The sequence below is a fragment of the Amblyraja radiata genome, chromosome 2 (assembly GCF_010909765.2).
Source record: "Amblyraja radiata isolate CabotCenter1 chromosome 2, sAmbRad1.1.pri, whole genome shotgun sequence".
Classification (NCBI taxonomy): Eukaryota; Metazoa; Chordata; class Chondrichthyes; order Rajiformes; family Rajidae; genus Amblyraja; species Amblyraja radiata.
In genome coordinates this window covers 130,420,682-130,436,969 of record NC_045957.1, presented here as the reverse complement: position 1 = coordinate 130,436,969, position 16,288 = coordinate 130,420,682, and the positions used below count along the sequence as shown (strand labels likewise).

General features: G+C 46.6%; 1 protein-coding gene across 11 annotated transcripts in view; it reads right to left on the bottom strand.

The window, feature by feature from the left end:
- Window positions 1-16,288, bottom strand: part of kiaa1217 (KIAA1217 ortholog) — a 604,059-nt gene that overhangs the window by 183,228 nt on the left and 404,543 nt on the right. For all 11 annotated transcript variants that reach the window (XM_033015665.1, XM_033015692.1, XM_033015700.1 and 8 more), the window contains one exon: window positions 12,610-12,805. In XM_033015665.1, coding sequence (XP_032871556.1) covers window positions 12,610-12,805 — 196 coding nt within the window. The remainder of the gene's footprint in view (window positions 1-12,609; window positions 12,806-16,288) is intronic.

The following is a 16,288-nucleotide window of genomic DNA, read 5'->3' as shown; positions in this document are numbered from 1 at the left end:
GGGATACCGACCCATCTCACTGCTGTGTGTTCCATACAAGCTCCTGGAACATCTCCTCCACACACGTCTCAATCCAGTGATCGACCCCCAGCTGTCTAAAGAACAGGCTGGCTTCCGAAACGGTAGGTCAACGGCGGACCAGGTGACCCTCCTGTGCCAAGACATAGAGGACAGCTTCCAGGCAGGGGAGAAGGCAGGCGCTGTCTTCTTGGACCTCACAGCTGCATATGATACTGTGTGGCTGCGTGGACCACACATGAAGCTACTGGAAACCATCCCAGACAAGCACATGGTGAGCTTCATCATGGAGACGCAGCTTCAGGCTACACACCAGCAACGGGCAATGCAGCAGGGTGAGGAAACTTAAGAACGGCGTCCCTCAGGGCTCAGTGCTGGCACCAATGCTGTTCAACATCTACATCCATGACCTGCCTGCAACCCAGTCAAAGAAGTATGGCTATGCTGATGACCTGGCCATCCTACTCAGTAAGCCATCCTGGGAAGCAGCAGAAGTGGGCCTCTCTGAAGACATGAACATCCTGTCTTCATACCTGAGGAACTGGCACCTCAAGCTCAGCATGGGTAAGACAACATCTTCAATGTTCCACCTCAACAACAGGGAAGCGACGCGCGAGATGAACGTCAAGGTGGATAACGCCAGGTTACGGTCCCAGCCCGTCCCCACGTACCTCGGTGTGAAGCTCGACAGAAAGTTGTCATTCAAACAACACCTAGAAGGTGCCAAGGCAAAGCCAAGCGCCCGTGCCGCACTGATACGCCGCCTAGCCGGCACCACATGGGGAGCCACGACGAAGACACTGCGCATGTCCACAGTGGCCCTGGTGTTCTCAGCCGCCGAGTACTGCGCCCCGGTCTGGTGCCGTAGCCCTCACACCAAGAAGCTGGATGCTGCCCTCAACAGCGCCCTGCCGACTGTCTCCGGATGCCTATGAGCCACCCCAGTAAACCAACTGCCCGTCCTCGCTGGCATCGCCCCAGCCAACATCAGACGAGAAGCAGCCACGCTGGCCCTCTCTCTAAAGGCACAGACCAGTGAATCCCACCTCCTCCATCAGATCGTCATAGAGACACCACCACGAGTGCGCTGCAAGTCACGGAACCCCTTTGCCACGCAAGCCCAAGAGCTGCTCTGCACAACATCGGCTGATGCTTCTAAGGCCGCCTGGGTCAAGACGAGATGGAGAGACCAGTGGAAGTCAGTGGAACCATCTAGGCTACACCATTACATCAATGACCCCATGGACGTCCCTGGCCAGGACCTGCCCCGAAAGCAGTGGACAACCCTCAACCGCTTGATGACAGGCATCGGACGCTATGGAGTAGCGATGAAGAGGTGGGGCCTCGTGGACAGCGCCTCCTGTGAGTGTGGGGACCCATCACAGACTGTGGAGCACATAGTCACCAGTTGCCCCAAACACCGGCTTTCACCGAATGGTGAACGATGTTTGATTGGCCTGGACGATGACATGTTGGCCTGGCTCGCCTCAACGGAGCTGCAGGTCTAAAAGACATACGACAGCAGAAGAAGACATGGGCCCCAAGTGAAATGTATTTGTTTGCTAATGACTCTAAACTTGGTGGCAGTGTGGCCTGTGCGGAAGATGTGATGTCTAGCATCAGGGGTCAGGGACTCAAATAAAGAGTAAAGGCAAACGTCTGGATGAACTCTGTTCAAGAAGGAACTGCAGATGCTGGAAGATCGAAGGTACACAAAAATGCTGGAGAAACTCAGCGGGTGCAGCAGCATCTATGGAACGAAGGAAATAGCCTATTTCCTTCGCTCCATAGATGCTGCTGCACCCGCTGAGTCTGGATGAACTCAGCGGGCCAAGCAGCATACATGGATGGAATTATCATGGTGCTTCAGGTCAGGACCCTTCTCCAATCTTAATCTTCTACCATTTCCCTCCACAGATGCTGCCTAGCCTGTTAAGTTCCTCCAGTTTGCTTTTTGCTCAAGATTCCAGTAGGTGTAGTCTCTTGTATCTCAAAATAAGAGGTTGGTTATTCAGACATTTCTTCACCCGGAGTGTGGTGAATATTGGAACTAATTACTCAATAGGACTGCAGAGGCTCAGTTAATGAGTACATTCAAAGCAGAAATCAATAGACTTGTATTGCTAAGTGAAGCAAGGGTTAAGAGTATACTGTTATACTGTCGGAAAGAGGTACCAAGGTAAAATATGTCACAATCTTATTGGATGCGGAAACAGGCATGAGAGACTAAACGGTCTACACCTGCTGAAGATAGACACAAAATGCTGGAGTAACTCAGCGGGACTGGCAGCATCTCTGAAGAAAAGGAATGGGTGATGTTTTGGGTCGAGACCATTCTTCTACGTCTGTGTCTATCTGATTATGTTTAACTGCGTCCAAGTCCCATATCATTGCTTGGATGCCTGTGATGCTGAAAGTGTATAAAACTCATCTCTCATCATCTGGAATGTGGCAATACAGCCTGATGGGTCTTCAGAGATATTAACAAATAACACTTAACGTGATTAAGATGGATGTGAATCCTTAAGCAGATTCAATTACAGTCAAGAGTGAATGTACTGAGTAATAGCTGTTGAGTCTCTACCCTCTTCAAAGAAAGAGAGCAGTCCAAGCACCTGATATAGTTGGAGCATTAAAATACGTTTTCTTTTCAATGGCCCTATTATTGAGTTGGGGGGCAAATCCGGGTCTTTTAACAGAGACGTTTACATACTGGTTCAGAACCTGAAGGAAATTGAATGTCTGCCCCAGCCAATAAATCCACAACTCATACAAACCTCAACCCACAATCACTAACCACTGCCGTTTTCTAAGATGGATCAAAACGCCTTTATGCAATTGTTTGTTCCAGGGGAAGCAATAATGCTGACAAGGCTCAAATATTTTCTTTCCTTTCCCTGCTTTGCCCCAAAATTAGACTACAGAAAGACTTTTTAAACACACAAGAACTTGTTGAAATAAAATGATCCTTTTAATATAAAGTCAAACCCAGAACCTGTGAGGTAAATGTAAAGGCATAAGAACTAATAGTATAAATAATAGCATCACACCATGTGGCCCCTCAACCTGCTTGGTCTTTCAGTAAAATTATGGCTGATCTAAGCTTGAACTTGACACCACTTTCCAGCCTTTTCCCCGTGACTTAAGTCCTCTGCAGACCAAAAGTCTGTTCATTTGACCTTGCATATATTCAGTGGCCTTGATAAATTCAAAGAGTTACAAAGAAATTCATCCTGATCTCGACTCAACTGAGTGACTCCTTTTTTGAAACTGGGACTCCTACTTCTAGATTCTCCAACAAGGGGAAACATCCTCTCAGCATCTGCCCTTTAAAATGTTGCATAATCTAACAACACCAATAAATTAATCAAACATCTCGAAGATAAACAATTTTCATAACCCCATGGTAGGAAGAATTGATGGGAGTTCATTTTAACGGCCCAATCTGAAATTTGGGTATTTTTTAGGCAGTTTGGGCCATCTATTTTTCCCCACGTCTTTTTCGGTGTTGATTGGCATTGATTTTACTCTCGTCAGAACTAGGAAGTCAATAATTCAATGTAATCAGAAACATCCGTGAGACAGAAATTGCAATAGATTGGGTTGGGTTCTGTTCAGTTCCTACATCATCGAGGTAATCTTCAATTAATGATACGGGCAATAGGGAGCTCAAGTGAAATGAACCTCCAAATAAATATAAACTGCACAATCTCCAAAACTTTTCTACCATGTAATACTAAGGCATTGAAAGTGAGTTGGTGCCAAACATAATTTGGAGAGTTCCTGATCAACACTTTCCAATAAAAAGATTCTTGCCACAGAGAACAGACATCATGTCATGCAAATCAAACACAATGAAATAGACAGTACTCCTAATGCCAAGGATTAAAAGTCAGTGAGATGATTCACCAGTCAGCTATTCAGTGTTTACCAAGCCTCAGCAGATCTTCAGCAACATCTGACAACATCGATCAAAAATGTTGCCCTCTGCAGGTTGCATGCAGGAGTGCCCTTTCCCCCTGACCAAGCAACCTCTAAAGCCCACACTGGAGTAGGGGGTCAGTAAGGGGCGCCGTTTGAAGGCAGCCTCTGCCTACAGTCTGGTTTTATTCCATCTTTTTGTTATTTTTAGTCCGTTTAAAAGTATGTTTTGGAGGTTTTCTTAGTCTTTTTATCTGGGGGAGGGGGGCAGGGTAAAGGGGAAACTGTTTCTCAGTCTCTTCCTGTTGAGGATGCGACTATTCTCCGAGTCGCATCTTTGCCCCATCCTTGCGGCCTACCAACTGGATTGGCGCGGCCTTTCCTGCCGGGAACCGGCCAAAGCTTCAGCAGCGGCAGCACTGAATTAACTTTGCGGACGGAGCCTTACTGGGGGTCGCTTGTTGAAGCTCCGGAGTGTTGGGCGTGCTGCTTCAACATCGTGGAGCTGTGGTGCGGAGATTCCAGCTGCGGGCGGTGCTGAACAACATCGTGGAGTCCTGGTGGTCCCTTTGCCTGAGGGGCGCCAGTGTGAATCTCCGCCCAGCGTGGCCTTTGGACTTCGGGAGCCGCGGTCTCCGGTAGAAAGTGGCCGATTCGGAACTCCAAACCGCTGAGAGTGTTCTCCGTTCCGACGTCGGAGTTTCGATCATCCCGGCAAGAGGGCCTGAAACATCGGGGCCCCCGACCACGGGTGAACAAGGAGGAAGATGGCTGGACTTCCTTCACAGTGGGAAACGTTGATTCTGTTGTGTGGGGATGTCTATGTTAAATTCTATTGTGTGTTGTGTTCCTTTTTTATTCGTATGGCTGTATGGCAACCCCAATCTCACTGTACCAATTGGTGCATGTGACAATAACTGTAAACTTGAACTTGAACTTGAACTGGGAGACCACTGGTGGGTTTACTATGCAAGAAAAAAAAGGCAATTAATACTACAGTCATCCTTAATTGGTCGGATGGAAAATGAAAGTGTGGCACAGATTTCACTAAGAGAGTATACAGCAAGTGAAAAGGTGAGTTTTTTTTCTCTAAAAGTCATAGCAGAATATTTAATTTCCCTCATTTTACATTTTACATTATGCCTTGCTCCTCTGCACCGCATTTACTTCTTGTGAAACTGCTAAAGAGAAATTGACTGAGTTTGTTGGAGGTCAACAAATGGCAGTAAATGCTGCCGACATGCACTATAGCAAGGCCTATGATCACATTGAAGGGCTGAATGGCCTACTCCTGCACCTATTGTCTATTGCCTTTGCCAAGGCCCCACATGATGGTCTTGGCCAGAAGGTTAGAACACACGGGCTCCATAGTGAGCGAGCAAATAGGATTCAAAATTAGTTTGATGGTTGGAGCCGAGATACTGGTGCCATTATGGAAGGTTTAAACTGCAGGGCTGCCAACTCTCATGCTTTGAGCGTGAGAATCACGCACTCAAGCAAACTCTCACGCCCTCACGCTCATCAGAAATTTCTCACGCTCAGTGGTGGGAAATTTTGTGATCAACGAAAATGTCAAAACTCGGAAAAACTGCATGGTCCGCGGGTGTTGGAGAGCAGGGGCTGCGGGAGGGATGGAAGCAGCGGGCGGATACAGATGTGGAGAGCCGGTACTGTCGAGTGTTTGCCGGGCTGTCAAGTGTTTGCGGGGCTCTCGAGTGTTTGCGGCGCTGGCGGGTCGCTCGCTGCAGCTCTGGCCATGGAGCAGCCCCAGGGCAAGTCCCGGGCCACGGAGGCGTCGCAAGCGTTGCGCCGCTGCCGCGAGAGTCTCTGTGCCGAAGGGACAGACTCTCAAAGGGAGGTGGAGAGAGAGAGAGGGGAAGGAGACAGGGAGACAGTGGGGAGAGAGAGAGGGGGGTGAGAGGAGAGAGAGGTGAGAGACAGAGGCGGAGTGAATGGAGAGAGAGAAGAGGGAGAGGGGGGGAGAGAGAGGGGAGAGAGAGAGGGGAGAGAGAGGGGGGAGAGTGAGGTGGGGAAGAGAGAGAGGGGTGAGAGTAAAGAAAGAGGGAAGAGAAAGGGGGTGGAGAGGGAGGAGAGGGTAGGAGAGAATGGGAGAGAGAGAGGGGGAAGAGAGAGGGTTGGTAAAAGAGAGAGGGAGAGAGGGGGAAAGAGAGAAACGGGGAAGAGAGAGAGATTGGGGGGGCAAAGAGAAAGAGGAGATAGAGACAGAGGAGAAAGAGAGAGGGGAGAGAAAGCCAGGGGGAGAGTGAGGTGGGAGGGAGAAATGGGGGAGAGAGAGGGAGAGAGAGGAGGCGAGAGGGGGGAAGAGAGAGAGGTGAGAGGAGAGACAGACAGAGTGTGTGGAGAGGGAGAGAGAGGGGGAGATAGAGAGAGAGAGGGGGGGAGAGAGGGGGGAAGAGAGAGAAGAGGGGGAGAGAGAGAAGAAAGAGGGGAGAGAGAGTTAGGGGAAAGAGAGGGGAGAGGGAGGGAGAGAGAGGGGAGGGGGGTGAGAGAGGAGAGAGGGGACGAGAGAGAGGGGGGAGAGTGAAGTGGGAGGGAGAGAGGGGGAAGAGAGAGAGAGAGAGAGAGAGAGAGGGGGGGGAGAGAGGGGTAGAGAGGAGAGAGAGGGGGGAGAGAGAGGGGGGAGAGAGAGAGGGGGAGGGAGAAGAGAGAGGGAAGGTGAGAGAGTGAGAGGGGGAGAGAGGAGAGAGGAGAGAGAGGGGAGAGAGAGGGGGTGGGGAGAGATAGAGGGGGAGAGAGAGGGGGGTTGAGAGGAGAGAAAGCGGAAGAGAGGGATGAGAGTTAGGTGGGAGGGAGAGCGAGAGGAAAGAAAGAGAGGTGGAGAGAGAGGAAAGAGAGAGGAGGACAGAGAGAGGAGAGGGGGAGAGAGAGAGGGGGAGAGAGAGAGGGGGATAGAGAGGCAGGGCTGCCAACTCCCATGCATTGAGCGTGAGAATCACGCATTTCACCAAATTCTCACGCTGATCACAAATGTCTCTCGCTCTGTTGTGAGAAATTCTGTGATCAACGAAAATTTCAAAACTCATATCAACTGCATGGGCCGCGGGTGTTGGGAGCAAAAGCAGCGGCGGGGACAGATGCGGACGGGGAGCGGAGCTGGCGAGTGTTTGCCGGGCTGGCGAGTCGCTCACTGCAGCTCCGGCCATGGAGCAGCTAGAGTCCCGGGCCGTCGGAGGCGTTGAAGCGTTGCGCCGCTGCCGTGAGAGTCTCTGTGCCGAATTCGCCCAGGTGGATCAGGCTGCGGCTCAGTGCATCCTGGAGGACAACCAGTGGCTGCTGGAAGTAAGTACCAAGCACTGGGTAGAAACGGTGGAAGATAGTGGACTTCAAATGGGGGTGGTTGGTGAAAGCATCCTGCTTGCCTGCTAGATTTTCACTTACTGTAACTGCAGGAAAAATGTTCCCGATGTTGGGGGCGCTCAGAACCATGGGTCACAGTTTAAGAATAAAGGGGGGGCCAGTTAGGACTGAGATGAGAACAAACTTTCTTCACGCAGAGAGTTGTGAATCTGTGGAATTCTCTGCCACAGAAGGCAGTGTAGGACAATTCACTGGATGTTTTCAGGAGAGAGTTACATTTAGTTCTTGGGGCTAACGACATCAAGGGATATGGGGAAAAAACAGGAAAGAGGTACAGATGCACAATCTTTTATCCGAAGATCCAAATAACGGAAACCTCCGAATAGCGGCCATTTTTTCGGTCCTTGAAGAAAGGTCCTTGAAAACGTTCACCGAGGGCGGCCCGCAGAGGTGACAGCAGAACCTCCGGTCGGTCCTCGAAGAAAGGGGAACTAAATCCCCATTCATAAAAGAGAAGATGAGGGTATATTGCGCGGGAGGGTTAATAATTGACAATATGCTGCTGCCTGCCCGCTGAGTTAAAAAGTTCCCACGGTAGACTCACGATACACAGTGTAGATTGTCGCTCCCTTCAGTTTCACCCCACCTACGCCCCTCTGCTTCCCGGCCATGTGTGTGACCCCTTCCCTCCCCTCTCCAGCTCCCCGCCCATTGCACCGGCGCGGGGGCTTTGCACTGTCTTCACGTCGGCGATTGCAGCAGGACCGTGCCAGTCACCGGAGACGTCAGGACCAATTGGACACCGACCGCCAGGCCCACCGCAAGCACGGAGATCCCAGAGAACCACAGCCAGCAGCAGCCCAGCCCCGTTCCAACTACAGAGGAACCTGGGTTGCGGATGACGGGGCGCAGCTCGGGGCGTCGTAGGGGCCCATCGGGGAGCGGCCACTCAAAGCCACGCCGGGCGATGTAGTGCCCTGCCCCGGTCTTGATGTTGGAGCCCCGGCGGGCGCCAGCAAGTCCGCGGCAATTTACAGCCGCGCCGGGCGTTGTAAGGCCCCCCTCCAGGTCACTCTCAACCCCGTAATTCGGGCGGGAGAAGTGGCCGCTGCCGATGCCCCGCAAAGCAGTCTCCCACCGGGGACCCGCGAGCTCCCGGTGTCACCATCCACCGGCGTCGGGTCGCAGCAGCTCGCCCCCGCAGCTCTCCACGCTCCGAAGCTGGCTAGCTCCACGGAGGTAGGTCCACAGGCTCCACAGCTCCCACCGCCGCCCACCGACCCCCAGGCCCACTACAAGCACGGAGATCCCAGAGACCCACAGCCAGCAGCAACTCCAGCCCAGCCCCGCTCCATCTCCAGAGGAACACGTAGGGGCAGAAGCTGATGGTGTGCAAGGTACGTCTTGTTCTTGGGGTGGCGGATGAGGGGGCGCAGCTCGGGCTGTGGGCAAACTGCCACTTGTCGCCGTAGCGGCCCATCGGGGAGCGGATTCCTCTGGAGTTGGAGGGGGAGGGGGGTATTGTGCTGTTTGATCGCCCCCTGCTATCCCAGGGACAGGGAGACACAGCGGCTTTTTAGACTGGTGGGCAATCACTTCCAAAGTTCTGCCCACAGTCAGTATGCCTCTCCTACACTGCATTTCATACAAACATTTATTCTGCAAGAAAAAACGACATTGAAGACTCAAACTCGCGATCGAGTAACTGCCAGGATCGAGGCGCAAACTCGCGACCTTGCGGATATGAGCCGAGCACTCTACCACTGAGCCAGCCATTAAAATCTACGCTAAAATATTTCCATTCCGAAGACCGACAAATTCTGAATTACGAAAAGTGTCTGGTCCCAAGGCTTTCGGATAAAAGGTTGTGCACCTGTACTGATTTTAGATGAATAATCATGATCATATTGAATGGCAGTGCTGGCTCAAAGGGCCGATGACCTATTCCTGCACCTATTTTCTATGTTTCTGTGGTTGAGTATATGGCAATAAAACCCGATCACTTGATTTTGAAGCATTCATGCATGATGGAGGTATAATGTAGTCATAGAGTGATACAGTGTGAAAACAGGCCCTTCGGTGCAAATTGCCCACACCCGCCAACATGTCCCAGCTACGCTACCTGCTTTTGGTCCATACCTCCAAACCTGTCCTATCCATGTATCAGTCCAACTTTTTCTTAAATGTTGGGATGGTCCCTGCCTCAACTACCACCTCTGGCAGCTTGTTCCATACACCCATCACCCTTTGTGTGGATAAAGTTACCCCTTAAAAAGTTACTTCTTAAAAATACTTCATACAAAAACATTGAAATCATACTTCTACAGTGCACTAAAACATGATTTTAATACATCAAATTTCAAAAAGTTCCTAACCTGGGAGGGGGGACACCCTTCTTCCACACCCTCTCCCCACTCGGTTGCTCCACTCCCTCACCGGGTACCCCCAAGGCCAGTGATCAGTGATCGCACAGCCTCCCTCTTTTCAAAAACGCTCCAATCCAATTTAAAGCATATATATTGCATTCAAGTGTAAGTTAAAAGTCTCGCTACAGTATGCACCATATTGCACAATTTCAAGCTGAAAAAATGCAAATGATCCGTACCAATGGGAGGGGGACACCCTCCTCCCCCTCCTAAACAAAACAGCACCTCATTTTTGCTTGGGCATCTTACAGCCCAGCAGTATGAATATTGATGGCTCTACTTTCAAGTAACCCTTACATCTAGTCTCTGTCCATCCTCCCGCACCCTAGTCATTGTACTTGCTTCACTATCGCCCTGGCAAGTTTCATGGTACAACTCATTTTCACCTTGCCCACAGCTAACAATGGCCTGTTTCTTTATCATTGTTTTTTTTTTTGCATATTTTTCATTTATTTGTTCTATATCTCTCTACATCTTCATCTATAACTCTCATTTCCCTTTTCCCTAACCGTCGGTCTGAAGAAGGGTCTCGACCCGAAACGTCACGTATTCCTTTTCTTCAATAATCAATTCCCTGACTGATCAAGGCCAGCATGCCAAAGGCCTCTTTCCCCATCCAATGTTAATGCAATGCCACTTTCAGGAAATTTCAAGGTGCAGAATTGGCCTAGAGAATTCTCTAAACGCATTCAAGAGAATTTATTACAACAAAACGCATTGACAATGTTGTAGGGAATGAACCTAGACAATTAACAGTAATATTAATGAGAGAACATTTTAATTATAGCAGTCATTGTCCATGTCCATATTGGATGGTACTAGGACAAGATAAAAACAGAGGAGCTAGAATGTATTTTGCCCAGAAAGTTGAGGAAATCTGGTGAAAGCCTGGTGTACAGGGAGAAACATTCATTACATTTTAAAGATACTCACCTGAACAACTGAAGAGCCATAACCTACAGGATTAATGACAGAGAATCACACAGTATAAACAGCCTAAATAGTAGCAATGTTACAACATTTTGAGATTTTAAAAATCAAGTCTGTAATTTATCCCATCAGATAAAGCATAAAAATAAGTTTAATTTGACACCTAATTCACTTTCATATCTCAAGTATTTAAAAAGTTATGGCCATTTTCATACTCGGAAATGAGCATCTTGTTCCCTATTGATTTTCTATGGACATAACAAAAAAGTTGTGATCGTGAACAGTCAAAAGCCCATAACTTTCTTAAAAATTAAGAGAACTGAATGAAATTTTCAGTTATCATAGATTGAAGCATTCTGAAACAAATATAAAATAATCTTACTTGGATGACCTGAAATTAAAGCATATAATTAGTTAGTTACCTAATTGTAGCTAATTTCAGACTTCAATTACTAGATCTAAACATCTATCCATTTCTTAATAAATGATTAACATTTTTAAATAGCCTAAATGTCCAAATAATATTCACAAATAATTCACAATAAAACATGATTTTTAAATCTCATTTACATTAATTTATAGGCCAAATGGAAGGAATTCAGTGTTCAATTGCTGTAAATAAATGCCCATTTAAATCAGCTTTCCAGTGGGTCCCTGTGGAACGCGCTGGTTTAGAACGTTCACATTGCGGTAGATTTGTGCCCCAAATGCCCAGAAAAATACTGCGCGATATAATGGGCCCAAAATGAGCTACTCGCAATATTAAACTTTGTATAAAGGGATCTTTAGAAGCCCTTTTTAATGTAAAAATATACAACCTACCTTCAGCTGTCTGCTTTATGAGACCCTGCGGTTGCTGGTGGTCGCGGGTTTAGAGATTGATTTTTAAACTACTATAACTATTATTCAAGGCCTTTAAACCTAATAATAGCTTTTGCGATGGGGTCTTCCAGCGATTTTTCGTTAATAATTAACTAGGCTGAACATCTTCGATTTGAACAGCCTAGAGAAAATCGCGTTTTAAACCCGCCCCCTCTAAACGGCGCCAAAATCGCGCACACCCGCAGCGGCAGATTTTCAAAGACGCTTCAGGTAGGCTTTGCAACATACCTATAAATAGCTCAATATTAGAGAAGCATGGATGTGATGGGATGAATGGCCCCCAACTGTGCTGTAAATTTCATTGTGTTTATGATCTCCTCATATATTTCATAATAAAAAACATTCCCCATTGTTCTAGATCCACATAAAACCAAATAAAAATGTACTAACTGCTGCAATCACAGCTTTGTAAAACACAATCACAAGTAGCGTTCACTTTCCTCATTAATTTTCAAAATGCCAATAAAAAATAATCCATTTGGCATTTCTAATTACAATCTGTTATAAAGCAAATTCAGAGGTATTACAGTATTTCACGTTTTGTGGTGAAGAAAACACCGTTTTCCTGGCACTGCTGTATACGATCCATACAAGGCCTGGAATCCAAATGAAGAAGAAATAACAGAACATTTTCTTCGACTTATTTAGCACCAGCAATACAGTATTTTGGTTTAAGGATTTAGTACAGAGATACAGTGTGGAAACAGGCCCTTCGGCCCAGCGAGTCCACGCCGACCATCGATCCTTGTACACTAGTTCTATGTTATCCCACTTTCGCATCCTACCCACGAGGGGCAATTTACAGAAGCCATTTAACCTACAAACATGCACTTCTTTGGAACGTGGAAGGAAACCGGAGCACCCGGAGAAAATGCATGCGGTCACAGGCAGAACATACAAACTCTGCACAGACAACACCCGCAGTTAAGATCGAACGCAGGTCTCTGGCATCGTGAGGCAGCAGCTATGCCACTGTGCTGCCCTCAATTTTGTTGGTTTAAACCTTGTGATATGTGACCAAGGCCATAGCAAGATTTCCAGGATAACTCATTACAGGTGAAAATGTAAATGAAAATGAGAGTGCAGTACAGTTAAAGTGCCAAGGTTACCTTACCCAATGATCGGTCCTTGGTCTGATTAGTTGATCGAACAACTGGGAGGCTTGCACGCAAGCGGGTCCCTCTGTTAAAAAGTTGTGATGCATCTTGCTCTGCCATTGCTTCAAATGAATCTGCCGATGCAACTGAGAGGTGCTCAGCCTGCTCCCCGACACCAGGCTGGGAACTTCTTAAATGCTTTGGGCTCCTGCTCTGCAAGATGGAAAAGAGGATTTTTCTTTTAGAATTCTGACAACATGTTGCTCCACTCAAGGCATTTCTGCAACCATAACACAAATTAGAAACAAGTCAAACAAACACAATCTCTTTGCGCCATGCGTTGAAAAAAGGTACAGCAGAATGTGTTAATTTTCTTGCAGCAAAACTCATTCAGATGGAGGTTAATCTCTCCATGGTTGCAGCAGGATACAGGCCAGAAACAGAAATCTTCATGATAAATCTCAAAATAACATACCCTTTTTACATTGAAAATCCAGAGGATGATGAACTTTGGTATATATTTGGAAACAATTTAAATCGTTAATCATCAGCCAAGTAGTGATTGATATTGAATCTGAAGAAGGGTTTCATCAGTCTGAAGAAGGGTTTCGGGCCAAAACGTTGCCCATTTCCTTTGCTCCATAGATGCTGCTGCATCCTCTGAGTTTCTCCAGCATTTTTGTGTACCTTTGATATTGAGTCACTCACTATTCTGGACTAATCGGATTAGCCATAAAGAATCCCATTATGGTGTCCTGAAATGGGGGGACTATGTATAAACGCAGCTGTAATTTCTACATGGTGAAGCCAAAATGTATACAAATACCCTTTAATAAAATCTGACGATGTGCACTTTAATCACATGTGATTTTTTTCTATTACAAATCTCAAATTGTGGAGTACAGAGGCAAATAAATGAATGATGGATCTTTGTCCCAAACATTATGGAGGGCACCGTATCTCCAGGGCTATAAATTCTCCTTCTTTTCCCAAAAATATCTGGGCCATCCTTCCACTCAGGGAATAGAGAGCTGCATAAATCCAGGCGTTTTGGAAGACCAATAGAAAGGTTAAGAGAGAAGGCATGCAATTAGTACAACAAGCCTTAACATTTTCTTGTTTTCTCATCACTCTTCGTGCAGAAGCAACTTCTCATCTACCTGAGATGACTCAGTCAACATCAAAAAGATTAACATAGGATTCCTGTCCAGCGAAAGGGATAAACATAGGAATGAAGGAATACGAGAGTTGCAGGTACCATCGCAACGTTTAAGGAACATTTAGGCAGGTACATGGATAGAGTAGGTTTAGAGTTCCTAGTGTAGGACGAGGTGGGACTAGTGTAGATGGAACATGTTGGCCGGTGTAAACAAGGTGAGCCGAAGAGCCTGTTTCCACTCTGTATGACTCTATGACACTAAGAACAAGCTAAGTATATTTTCCTAAATTCTTTTCACTCCATTTGGTTTGAGGAGCATACATGAGGGATTTTTGAGTTCAGGGGGTCTGTTCTGGATGAGGAATACAAATATACTACATCAAAGCACTGTATAATATATGTCACATAGAAACATAGAAAATAGGCGCAGGAGTAGGCCTATCGGCCCTTCAAGCCTGCACCGCCATTAATATGATCATGGCTGATCATCCAACTCAGTATCCTGTACCTGCCTTCTCTCCATACCCCCTGATCCCTTTAGTCACAAGGGCCACATCTAACTCCCTCTTAAATATAGCCAATGAACTGGCCTCAACTACCTTCTGTGGCAGAGAATTCCAGAGATTCACCACTCTCTGTGTGAAAAATGTTTTTCTCATCTTGGTCCTAAAAGATTTCCCCCTTATCCTTAAACTGTGACCCCCTTGTTCTGGACTTCCCCAACATCGGAAACAATCTTCCTGCATCTAGCCTGTCCAACCCGTTAAGAATTTTGTAAGTTTCTATAAGATCCCCCACAATCTGCTAAAAACTTACAAAATTCTTAAGGGGTTGGACAGGTTAGGTCACATTTTAAATCTTCCACCAAATAATAAATAAACATATGTGGGCGGGCAACTTTGACACACAATATTTTATTGGATTACTATGCAGAACCCTAGTTTATTTTTTATCCTCACTTCATTGTTTAAAATAATCAGTTGAGTAGTATTGTTCAGTTTATTGGTATTGCTGCACAACCCAAAACTGTGGTCCCTAATCAGAAACGGAATTTATCTACATCTTGCAATAACTTTGTCCAAAACTGTGGAGAAATGGCACAAACAACTGTAATGTCATCAGTGTTTAGATAGCAATATCAAGTGAACTCCCTGGGAAATTCTAAAATAAGGCAAGTGTTTCAAATTGGAGTGATGCACACCATTGCTCTCAAAAACTGGTACTCGTAAAGCCAATTATAAAGCTTTTTTTCTGATATTTGAGAAAATGCTAATTAATGAAGAATCTTCTACAATTTGGAAGTGTCAGTGATGCAACTGAACAAAGGGGACTATGAAGGCATGAGAGAGGAGCTGGCCAAGGCAGACTGGAAAGGGATCCTAGCAGGAATGACGGTGGAACACCAATGGCAGAATTATCTGGGCATAATCCGGAAGATGCAGGATAATTTCATTCGAAAAAGGAAGAAAGATTCCAAGGGGAGTAGGAGGCAACCGTGTCTGACAAGAGAAGTTAGGGATAGAATAAAACTAAAAGAAAAGACGTATAACACAGCAAAGAGTAGCCGGAAGCCAGAGGATTGGGAAACTTTCATAGGACAACAGAAGGAAACAAAACGGGCAATACGGGCTGAAAAGATGAAGTACGAGGGGAAGCTGGCCAGGAATATAAAGAAGGACAGTAAAAACTTCTTTAGATATGTTAAGGGAAAAAGAATAGCAAAATCAGATGTGGGTCCCTTGAAGGCAGACACGGGTGAAATTATTATGGGGAACAAGGAAATGGCAGAGGAGTTGAACAGGAAACCTATTTTTAGTCGAGGACGGTTTTGATTATGTTGAAATAATCGCAGGAACATGGAAGAAACCTCGACTACGCGGAAACCACTTTCGACCATTAGGGAGAGTGACCAAAACCTCCGGGAACCTCACGGAAACCTTGGGTGGGGCGCAGGGTCACCAGAGGTTTCCATTCAGGTTTCCTAAGTGGGACAGGGGCATAAGTATAAAGGGGAGGTCATTTAAGATTGAGGTGAGAAAAAAACTTTTTCACCCAGAGAGTTGTGAATTAGTGGAATTCCCTGTCACAAAGGGCAGTGGAGGCCAAATCACTGGATGGATTTAAGATTGAGTTAGATAGAGCTCTAGGGGCTAGTGGAGTCAAGGGATATGGGGAGAAGGCAGGCACGGGTTATTGATAGGGGATGATCAGCCATGATCACAATGAATGGCGGTGCTGGCTCGAAGGGCCGAATGGCCTCCTCCTGCACCTATTTTCTATGTTTCTATGTCTTTAATTATTCAAGCCCTGGATGTCGAATGGAAATTACTGTGAAATGCAATGGCTCAAAATCACAATTGCAGATTCCAAATGTGAGTTTCTCATGTACTGAAGAGTTGAAGGTGTCTGAATGATGATTCAATTGACATTTTACATTAACATTTTTTTTTAAATGCACGAAGGGACATGAACCAAGCAGAGAAATATTAAAACCACTGCAAATCTAACTGTTGCTAATAGAAACAGATATCCTCGAA